This window comes from Mandrillus leucophaeus, unplaced genomic scaffold (genome assembly GCF_000951045.1).
Source record: "Mandrillus leucophaeus isolate KB7577 unplaced genomic scaffold, Mleu.le_1.0 Scaffold206, whole genome shotgun sequence".
NCBI lineage: Eukaryota > Metazoa > Chordata > Mammalia > Primates > Cercopithecidae > Mandrillus > Mandrillus leucophaeus.
In genome coordinates, this window is record NW_012102099.1 from 2219785 (window position 1) to 2231049 (window position 11265).

The following is an 11265-nucleotide window of genomic DNA, read 5'->3' on the forward strand; positions in this document are numbered from 1 at the left end:
ATGAACAGAACTTTCAAGAAGTTTGAGATTATGTAAAGTAACTACTGAACCTATGAGTCACAGGTACTCCTGGGGAAAAAGAAAAAGTGAGAAGTTTGGAAAAACTATTTGAGGAATTAATTGGGGAAAACCTCTTTAGTCTTGCCTAGAGATTTAGACATCTAAATAAAAGAGGCTCAAAGAACGCCAGAAAGATACATTACAAGACAGACTTCATCAAGATATGTAGTCATCAGACCATCTAAAGTCAACATGAAGGAAAAAAATTCTAAAATCAGCAAGAGAAAAGTATATAGTCATCTATAAAGGAAATCCCATCAGAATAACAGTGGACTTCTCAGCAGAAACCTTACGAGCCAGAAGAGATTGGGTCTAATTTTTGGACTTCAAAATAACCTGTCAAACATGAATGTTATATCCTGTTAAACTAAGCATCATAAATGAAGGAGAAATAAAGTCTTTCCTGACAAGCAAATGCTAAGATAACTCATCATCACTAGACCAGTCCTATAAGAAATGCTCAAAGGAATTCTAAAAGTCAAAATTAAAGTTCAGTACTCATCATCATAAATACACACAAAAGTATAAAACTCACAGGTTTTATAAAACAATTAATTGAGACTACAGAACAACTAGGTAAAAAAAATAACATTACAACAGGAACAAATCCTCATATATCAATATTAACTTTGAATAAAAAGGGATTAAATGCCCCCACTGAAGAGATATAGATTGGCAAAATAGATTTTAAAACATGAACTAACTATATGCTGTTTACAAGAAACTCACCTTATTAATAAAGACATGAATTCAGGTAAAGGGATGGAAAAAGATGTTCTGCACAAACAGAAACCAAATGAGAGGAGGAGTAGCTATACTTAGATAAAGCACACTTTAAATCAACAACAGTAAAATAAAACAAAGGAGGTCATTATATAATGATAAAAAGATCAATTCAACAAGAAGATATAACCATCCTACTAAATACATATGCACCTAACACAAGAGCACCCAGATTCATAAAACAAATACTACTAGATCTAAAAGGGATGAGAAATTACCTAATTGGTACAATGTACACTATTGTGATGATGGTTACACTAAAAGCCCAGACTTTACTGCTACTCAATATATCCATGTAACAAATCTGCCCTTGTATTCCTAAATCTATTAAAAAAATTAAAATTTAACAAAAATAAATAAAACACATGGCTAAAACTAAAAAAGCAAAAACAAAAAACTATGGTAAATATTGGTAAAGATGTGGGGGAAAAAGTGAACTCTCAAATATTGCTAGTGGGAATATAAAATGGTACCACTTTGGAAAACAATTTGGTAGTTTTGTTTTTTTTTTTTCTTTTCTCTTTTTTTTTTTTTTTTTTTTTTGCATGCCAGAAAAAAATATTTACAGGAACTATGGAACACAGAGGTTTATTACATCCATAATTAACATGGAATGTTTACTATCAGTTTGATAAGGACAACACTGAGACATCTTAGGACAGAGAGAAAGGGCAATTTTCAAAGGGAAAAAGCATAGTATATGCATATTTAATAAGTAAAACATACACATACCCTGTGAGTCCGTCATTCTAATTCTAGCTGTTTATCCAAGAGAAATGAAAGCATATGGCTACACAAAGAGTTGCACACAAATTTTCAATGGCAGTTTTATTTGTAATAGCTAATATCTGAAAACAATCATAATGTTCATTAGGGGGTAAATGGATAAATAAATGATCATACATGCATAAAAAGGAATACAAGCAATAAAAAGGAATTAACTATTAGTACATGAAACATACATGATTCAAAATAATTGCCTTGGATGGAAAAAGCCAAGCAGAAAAGTATTCATGCTATATTACTTCATTTACATAATATTCAAGAGAATGCCAAGAAAGCTACAAGAACAAATAGCAGGTCAGCTGTTGTCTGGGTATCATGGAGGTAGAGGGAGGGAAGGGAAGAGGAAAGAGTGGATACCAAAGAGGAATGAGAAACATTATGTTGATTATGGTAATGGTTTCACCAGTGCATCTTTTGCCAAGTTAATCAAATTATACACTCTAAATAATGCAGTTTAATCAATTATATCTCAAAAATTTGAAATGAAAAAAAACTAAAAACTCCTCTCAAAGAACAAAACCTCTAGGACCTTATAGCTTTCAGTCACAATATAGTCAGGCACTCAAAAAAAAAACTTTAACACAAATAAAATTCTCTTTGGTTGCCACCTTAAACTCAATCCCATCCAGAGAACACAACTTTTATTAGAATGACATGTGATTTGCATTTTTAGTTAATGCATTTACTTATATTCACATACATATAACTTTTTCACATAAATTGGAATCATTACTATGCATGTTATTCTAAAATGTTGCTTTTTTACTCAAAACATGTTTAATAAGATAAAATCTGCTGCACTCTTTTTAACAGAAGCACAGAATTAAATCATATGGATGCACTTCATTTTATGCTACTCTACAGAGTGACAAGACTTCTTCGTGCGTATATCTTTGAGCAGTTATTTATTTCTTTATAAAAGCCTTTTTAAATTTGCAGATCATCAACAAAGCATTAATTTGATCAGTTAAAAAACAATTGCTTCTATCCTTCTCTGAAAAGAATAATATACAGAAATGAATTACATATATATATATATGAATAATATGTCATAAGTGATCAGAAAGACATTGTATTTTAGGTGGAGAGACAGAGAGGTGACCAGACTGCTACATGCAGTAAGATGAACCCTGATAGAACTAACACTGGAGGCTGTGAAAAAATAGCTAGGAGTACCCAGCCTTGGTAGAGCAGCATGATTTCTTCCTGTAATTCTTTCTCTCCAAATTGCCATACACTTCAGCAGAGTTTGCAACTTCTCTTCTAAGTCTTTATCCTTCCCCCAAGGCATGCCTAGCACAGGACTCTTGAACAGTGATGCCTCAATTAGAGTTGCTGGCCAATAGATCGAAGCTGTGTTGGCACAGTATCCTACATCCTCCCAATCTACTGGCTGAGCCCAACCCCACCTAAGAAGGACAATAAAGATCTGTGTTCAGAGTCATACTGAATAGAGACTTCTGGACTCTATAGAACCCACTGCCTCCTGATGAAGTCCCTACTGTTCACCCTTGCAGTTTTTATGCTCCTGGCCCAATTGGTCTCAGGTAAACAGAATCTTGGGGAAGAAGAAACACTGGCCTAGAACAGGGTCCTGCACATGGAGTCCCTATTTCTAAGTGGTCTGTGGAAATGGGGTCTGGCTTCTCACTGGGAGCAGGGCTGAGATTTGTCCTACTTCTTCAGACCACCGCTGTTCTAAGAAACTTGAAGGCTCTCAGGGTAGAGCAGGATCTATGATCGGAGCTGGGGAGTAGGGTAAGGCAAATCCCATAAAATTGCCTCCAAAGGTAGAAATGATCTTGAAATCCCAAACTTCTATCCTGTCACTTCGTGTCAGTTCAGTCAAGCTCTGCCTCATTTCACCCTTTTTTTTTTTTTTTTTGTGGTCGATATTCCCTCCTGAGGTAACAATTACATAATATTACTTCCCCCAGTGTTCTTGGTCTTACAGAGAAGGTCTCTGATTTTTTGTTTGTTTGTTTGTTCTTGCACGTTGTTAACAGAACAGGGAAGGCTGTTTCTATATATGTATAGGACTGTAAAATGGAAAAGGAAAAAAAAACTCTGTGTGGAAACTATTTCAAATCTGTATCAGATTTCAGCTCTGTTTGTGTAAGCATTTATTTTTAATTGATTCTGTAGCTTATATTTACAAAACCAAGACAAGAACACTGAAAGTTATTTAGAAATAAATTGGCCACATTACATCACTGCTTGCATTTTTTTTCACTTGTAACCAACTGATATATGAGTTTATAACCTGCTTTATTTTTTTACCTAAGATTCTATCAGGAAAATTTTCACAGGTTTTGAATATTCCTTGAAAATACAATTTGCAGTAGATGCTTATAATTGTGTCATATTTTTGTACCAATATTAACTTGGAGAGTCCTTAATTGTGTGCCATTTGGATTATTTTTTCTAATGTGTGAGTATTGTAAATAACATTATACAACCTTATTAATATATCATTGTGAGATTCTCTGTTTGTATAGGTAAATTTTAGAAGTTCCATTGCTTGGTCCAAGGATATTATTTCTTCTAAGTTAACTGGCACATATTACCAATGGTTACTATTGGAGTATTTGTATTTTTAACATTTGTATTTCATATTTCTTGCAAATATTTTCAAATATATTGGTTGCTTCTAAAATGCATTATTTATTTGAGACACCTAATTTTCATTTTCATGATGTCAAATCTATTGGTGTTTTCTTTGCATTCTTCCATTAACTTAGAAAGTCCTTCTCCATCTTGAGAACAGTTTTTCATGTATGATTTTGTTTTTTACACTGGACTCAGTCACACCTTTTACATAAGACACAATGAAATAATCTAACATTCTTTAGTATAATTTCCTAATGGGTGGAGGGTTATATAATAACTCCATAGCCCGCCTGTAGAGATTGTAGTTTATATTCCCTAGAATTTGCAGAAATGTTCAAATTGATAGTGGATAAGAGGAAATTATAATGCTCTCATGGTTGTCTCAAAAAATTTAGGCCTATTGCATCCTTGAAATTCTATGAGTTTAAATTGCCTGATTTCTCCCTCTGTCTCTGGAACATTAGTGACATACATCGACACATATCACATACTTGTATGTCTTCCTGTTTCTACACTTTGTGTGTGTGTGTGTGTATTCTAACATACACATATCTAAAGAATTCTATGTGTGTTTATATTTATAAAATTTCACTTAAACCTCAAAGTAGGTATTTATGATTAGGAAAAACATGCTAAAGCAACTGGAAAGGCACTTGAATAAACAGTGCTCAAAAACTATTGCTATTTTTTATCCTCCTGTGATAAATACTTAGGCTTAATAATCTATATAATTCCTTTATTCAGGTAATTTGTATGTGAAAAGGTGTCTAAACGACGTTGGAATTTGTAAGAAGACGTGCAAACCTGAAGAGGTGCGTTCAGAACATGGTTGGGTAATGTGCGGCAAACATAAGACATGCTGTGTTCCAGCTGACAAACGTTCTGCTTATCCTTCTTTCTGTGTCCGCTCAAAGACTACGAAAACTTCAACAGTAACAGCAACAGCAACAGCAACAGCAACAACAGCAACAACAGCAACAACTTTGATGATGTCTAATGGTTTGATGTCTTCGATGACTACGATGGCCGCTACCCCTGTTTCTCCCACTACTTGAACATTCCAGCCTCTGTCTCCTGCTCTAGGATCCCTGACTCATTAAAGCAAAGAGGCTTATTCTGGTGTCCGTTTTCTCTCTACAGTCCCCTTCCCACTTTCCCTCCATTCAACAGTATCTGGAAGGGCACCACAATTTCATTGCACTAGCATGTCTATGGTAGAAATGCAAATAAAATAGGGCCCAGGAACAAGTGAGGGTTAGTCCAAAACACCCACTCAGGAATGATAGATAGCAGCAATGTCATCCTTGAAGACAGTTCTAGGCCCACAGCTTGCCATACCAATTATTATCAAACTTCATGTACATCAGAAACACCTGGAGATATGGCTAAAGCAGAGATTTCTAGGGCTCACTTTTAGTTTCCAGTTCTGCAGGGGAGCTTGAGAATTTTCATTGCTCACAAGTTCCCAGGTGATGCTAGTGCTGCTGGTCCAGGGACCACACTGTGAGAACAATTGGCTTATAATATGAAAGGATTGAAAGCCAACTGTGGATGTGATTTCATACAGATTGAAGGCTGCATTTCCTATGTAGTTTTGGAGTAGATAGTAACACAAAATCATCCTACAGAATCCTCCTACAACAACCTGAGAATGTAGGTGTTATAACCTCACTTTAGAGAATAGGAAACTTGATTTCTAAGCATTGGAAGACTGGGACAGACTAAATTAACTACTAAGAGCATTCTGTCACTGCACCATGAGGTTGCCCAATTTTCTTCTCACCCTGGAAATCCTCATTCATAGTTTCCGATTTAAATATGATGAAAGGGAGATCAAGAGCTCTATAAAGTGTCCTGAATGTTAGGACAGGCACTCATCCCAAGCAATAGAATGTTTCCCTTACATTACATTACATTAGCGCTCTGCCTGCACCAATAAGAGAATATGACTGGGTGTATCATAGTCGTCCATCCATGCCTCAGGCCCACTTCCCTGATAGTTGGACAGGGAGAATAGGCAATGCCGATGCCTTCACTTTCTGGACACTTACAGTAGCTGTGTTTGTCTTTGTCATCTCAGTCTGCTCACTTATGAAATGATAGTGTTTTACTCAGTATCTTTCTCCCCACCCCTGTCATAGTACATCTTTCTGATTCTGAAAATATAAGATTGGCTTATGTTTTGTGGGGTCAACTTCACCTTTGACCCCATAAGATCCTAGAGATTTAGTGTAGAGATATAAAAGTTGGAGTAAACATTGGTGGAAGGGTTTTCTCCACTATAGACACAAATCCATGAGTGCCATCACAGACTCCTTTTCCTTCTTCACTTGATTCCAGTGAAGATTCATGTTCACTCTACCACCTCCAATATGCACCATGACCTCTATCTCCAACTGCTACTAGGATCATTGCAATAGCCTTCCCATTGATTGCTCTGCATTCCTTTCACACACACACCTAACTATACTCCACAATGAGAGCCAGAATCACTTTTCTGAAACACAAATCTAACCTTTAGACTCCCCTCTGGCATCTTTGCCCATAGCATCCTAAGACAACTTTTCGGTGCCGCCTTCATCACTCTTGGTGTTCAGAACCTGCCTTGCATTTCCAGTTTTACCTCCAAAGCACTCTCACAGGGCATCTTGCTATCCCGCCACACGTACCCCTTTGTGATTGGTTTGAACTCACTGGATTGCTTCTGGTTTTGAGTTTTTGTACATACTTTTCTGTCTCCATTTATAACTGCCTGGAAAAAAATCTTTATTTTCTTCTGGAGGACTTTGATAACCACACTGTTCTACCCACAATGGCACTACTGCCACCATTTGTGCTCCACTGTTATGACTTATCCAGAATTTTAAGTCATCATGTCACATGCCTCACTCTGAATATCTGCTTATGTCTTCTCCCCTTCTAGACTTTGAAATTTTATTTAGGAACAGGAACCATTTTATATTCTGTTTCTTCTACCGTCCCCTAACAAGATTCTATATTAATTCTTGTTGAATAAGTAAGAGGGATTCTCGAAGACCTGAAAGATCTTTGGATGTTACTGAAATCTCATTTTTATTTATTTTAGATCTTTTCCAAGAAACAGGATTCTGTCTCCTTTAGAAGATCTATGATCTATGTCATTACATAGTAGAGGAGTTTTGAGGAGTGGCTTGTCCCAAGTGGTAGGACATCATTGCCTCTTACACCTATGCTTATCTTTGTAAGCAGAGCTCATGAACTCACACAAGAAGGTCGGAAGATAGAAGCAAGTTACTTCAGCAGAGGAGAATAGTAGGAAAAAAACATAACTTTAGAGTTGGATGTATCTGAGGTCATTCATGATCCCACCATGTATCCACTCTTGGACCGTAGACAAATGATTTCCCATTTTTGAGCCTATGTTGCTGAATTTGAAGAACAGAGAAAATACTTACTCCCACTCAAGGTACTTTGAGGGTTGCGAGAGTAATATATTAAAATGTCAATCATATCATAGGGATTTAGCTGTAACAGGTTGTTCCCTGGATAAGAAACAGTACAGCACATTTCCCCAGGGCCCTGCCCACTGGACCTTTGCTGCCTTGCATGAGTATGGGTGATTATAGCCTATGTTTCACCTGAGGGAAGACTCATTATTAGGCTGAGAATAGTGTAACAAAGTTGAGGGTCATGGGATTTATTTGAACAACCAGATGAGATTTTAAAGGCTTCTAGTAGAACTTGCTGTGCTTTCTTTTCAATGATCACCTTGATCACTACCTTGAAGACATCTTAGAGCTATTATCACGTTGATTCTAGACGATGAATATAATCTCAGTGCTGCAGCCTGAAACAGTGTCCTGCTTTCCTCTTGCCTTGTATCTCACCCCTCCTTCATGCCATGCTGGAACTTAGGTGGCAAATATTCTTTTCCTGCTTTGGAGTTGACTAATGGCATTAGGAGGACAAGGGAAAAGGAATCTTTATCGTGTGAGAAACTGCGATGTGCCAAACACATTAATACACAATTTCTTAAGCAAAAGCATTGTGTGATAATTATGACAACATGATTAAAGCTGAGGAACTTGGAGTAAAATGTATCTAGGGTTACATCTAGGTTTGTTCCTTACTAATTTTACTCATCATGTGGTCTCTATATCAATTTCCTCATTTGCAAGGCAGGTATAACCATGCATCTACCTCTTAGAATTACTCTAAAAATTAAAATAGATATTGCATATAGGGCACCATGATCCCTAGCACTGATGAAGTTCTAAGAAATGTAGATTTTAAAAGGCATATAAGATACAGGTTATTCCAGTTTAAAATATGAAATGTTTAAAAAATAAAATATGGAAATTCTGAGTTTCAGGGAGAAAGAGGATCTTGCACAAGAACAACCATATTTAGAAGGCAATTTTACTTGTTCTCAAGGCCACATCTCTACCCCATCTCATGCTAATCCTGACTATATCCTCAAAGCTGACTTCTACTCATATTACATAGCTATGTAAACTATGCACGTGCATGTCTGTGTGCATTCAGACTCTAGTGTTTTTTTGTTTGTTTGTTTGTTTGTTTTGAGACTGAGTCTCGCTCTGTCTCCCAGGCTGGAGTGCAGTGGTGCGATCTCTGCTCACTGCAAGCTCTGCCGCCTCCCAGGTTCACGCCATTCTCCTGCCTCAGCCTCCCTAGAAGCTGGGACTGCAGGCGCCCACCACCACTCCCGGCTAATTTTTTTGTATTTTTAGTAGAGACGGGGTTTCACTGTGTTCGCCAGGATGGTCTCGATCTCCTGACCTCGTGATCCGCCCACCTTGGCCTCCCAAAGTGCTAGGATTACAAGTGTGAGCCACCGCACCTGGCCCAGACTCTAGTGTTTTGAATAAATTTTTGCCTTATAAATTAAACAAGATTTAGATTTCACCAGTCACTGATACTCGATCCCAATTGGATATTCTTTCAAAAGTCTGACTTCTCTCCTGAGGTGAGAGTAAGATTCCTGGGCACTTTTCGTAATACTTACCTTAACCTAGCTAAACACAATGAACACTCTTTTCTTTGAGGTGTCAGTGGACATTAAGAGGAGAGTCTGAACTCTTACCTCCCACATAGGGCTTGCAGAGAGGTGAAGATGGCAGTCCTCCCCTCTGTTGGTAATGGAGACCTAGAAGAAAGGCTGGGCATCCAACTCCCACGCAGTCATGTGAAGCAGCCCAGAGCAACATTCCCCTTCACTGCCTATGCAGTGACAGTAGAGACCTAGCTGGGATTCAGATTTCCCATCCCTCAACCAGTGGTAGCAATTGGCCTAGGGAGGAACCCCGTCCCTGCTGGTGCCATGTCGGTGAAAACTGAGAGGAGTGAACTTGCCCTTCCTTGCAATAGTATAAAAGGCCTGAGGCGGACTTCCCTTCCCAACCAGTTCATTATCATTGAAGACCAAGGGGTGGTCTCAACTTCAATCCCCAGGGGGCCGTGGCTGGCATCAGACCTCCTTCCAGTTAGTGAGGATAGAGGATAGGAGGGTGCAGGAAAACAGGTGTCTTTAAAACTGAATAATGTTGTTTTTACCACAATTTAAAAAACTGAATAAGAAGACACGGCAGACCCCTGAAACTAGATAACTACACACGGAACTAGCCAGAACTAACATGCAAAAGGTTTAAGAATAGAACTGCAGTGGGGAATACCACCTAGATTTTTAAAATAAAAACTTGTATATATTTAAGGTATATATGCAACATGATGCTTTGATATACATAGACATAGTAAAATGATCGCTATAATCAAATTAACATATCCATCTCTTCACATAGTTATCTTTTTTTAAGGAGACAGCACCTGAAACCCATCCTCTTAGCAAATTTCCAGTATGCAACACCATGTTATTAACTAGAGTCCCCATACTCCCCTTTAGCTCTCTAGACTTTATCCTATTCAACTTCAACTTTGTACCCTTTGACCAGCATCTTCCCATTTCCTCTATGCTCCCCTGCCCCTGATAATCACTGGTCTACACTCCTCTATGTATTTGACTTTAAAAACTCCACATACAAGTGAGATCATGCTGTACTTTTTTTCTGTGTCTGTCTTATTTCACTTAGCATAATGTCCTCTGGGTTCATCCATGTTGTTCTGAACGGCAAGATCTCCTTTTTCAAGGCTGAATAATGTGCCATTGTGTATATATACAATTTATTTAATGTATTCATCTATCGATGTTGATAGACGATAATGTCTTCATCTATCAACTTAGGTTGATTTCATATCTTGGCTATTGTGAATAATGCTGAGCACAGATATCTCTACATGGTGCTGATTTCATTTCTTTTTGGTATATACCGAGTTGAGGGATTGATGGGTCATATACCAGTTCTGTTTTTATTTTTTTGAGAAGCCTCCACACTGTTTTACAGAATTGCTGTGCTAATTTACATTTCCACCAACAGTGTGCAAAAGTTCCCTTTTCTTTATATTCTCACCAATACTTGTGATCTCTTGTCTTTGTGATAATAGTCATCCTAACAAGTGTGAAGTGATTTCTCATTGTGGTTTTGATTTGCATTTCCCTGATGATTAGTGATGTTGAGCACCTTTCCATACAATTGTTAGCCACTTTTACGTCTTCTTTAGAAAGATTTCTATTCAGGTCTTTGCCCGATTTTCAAGTGGGCTATCAGTTTTTCGCTACTGAGTTGTGTACGTTTCTTATATATTTTTAATATTAACCTCATGTGATATATGGTGGGCAAGTATTTTCCTCCCATCCCATAAACTGCCTTCTCACTCTGTTGACTGTTTCCTTTGCTGTGCGACAAACGATCTTCAATGATAATACCAAGAATATGTAATACAGAAATGATAGTCACTTCAACAGATGGTGTTGGGAAAACTGGATTTCCACAGGCAAAACAAATGAAATGGATCCTTATCTTACACCACACGCACACACACAAACTCAAAATGGATTTAAAGATTTAAATGTGAGCCTGGCAAACGTAAACCTCCTAAAATGAAACAGAAGGGAATATATTCATGACTTTG

General features: G+C 37.4%; 1 protein-coding gene across 1 annotated transcript; it reads left to right on the top strand.

Moving 5' to 3' along the window:
- Positions 1-2858: 2858 nt before the first annotated feature.
- Positions 2859-5353, top strand: DEFB126 (defensin, beta 126). Its single transcript, XM_011979827.1, has 2 exons — positions 2859-3176; positions 4984-5353. The coding sequence occupies exons 1-2, from the start codon at positions 3119-3121 to the stop codon at positions 5292-5294; spliced, it is 369 nt and encodes a 122-aa protein (XP_011835217.1). The 5' UTR covers positions 2859-3118; the 3' UTR covers positions 5295-5353.
- Positions 5354-11265: the final 5912 nt, after the last annotated feature.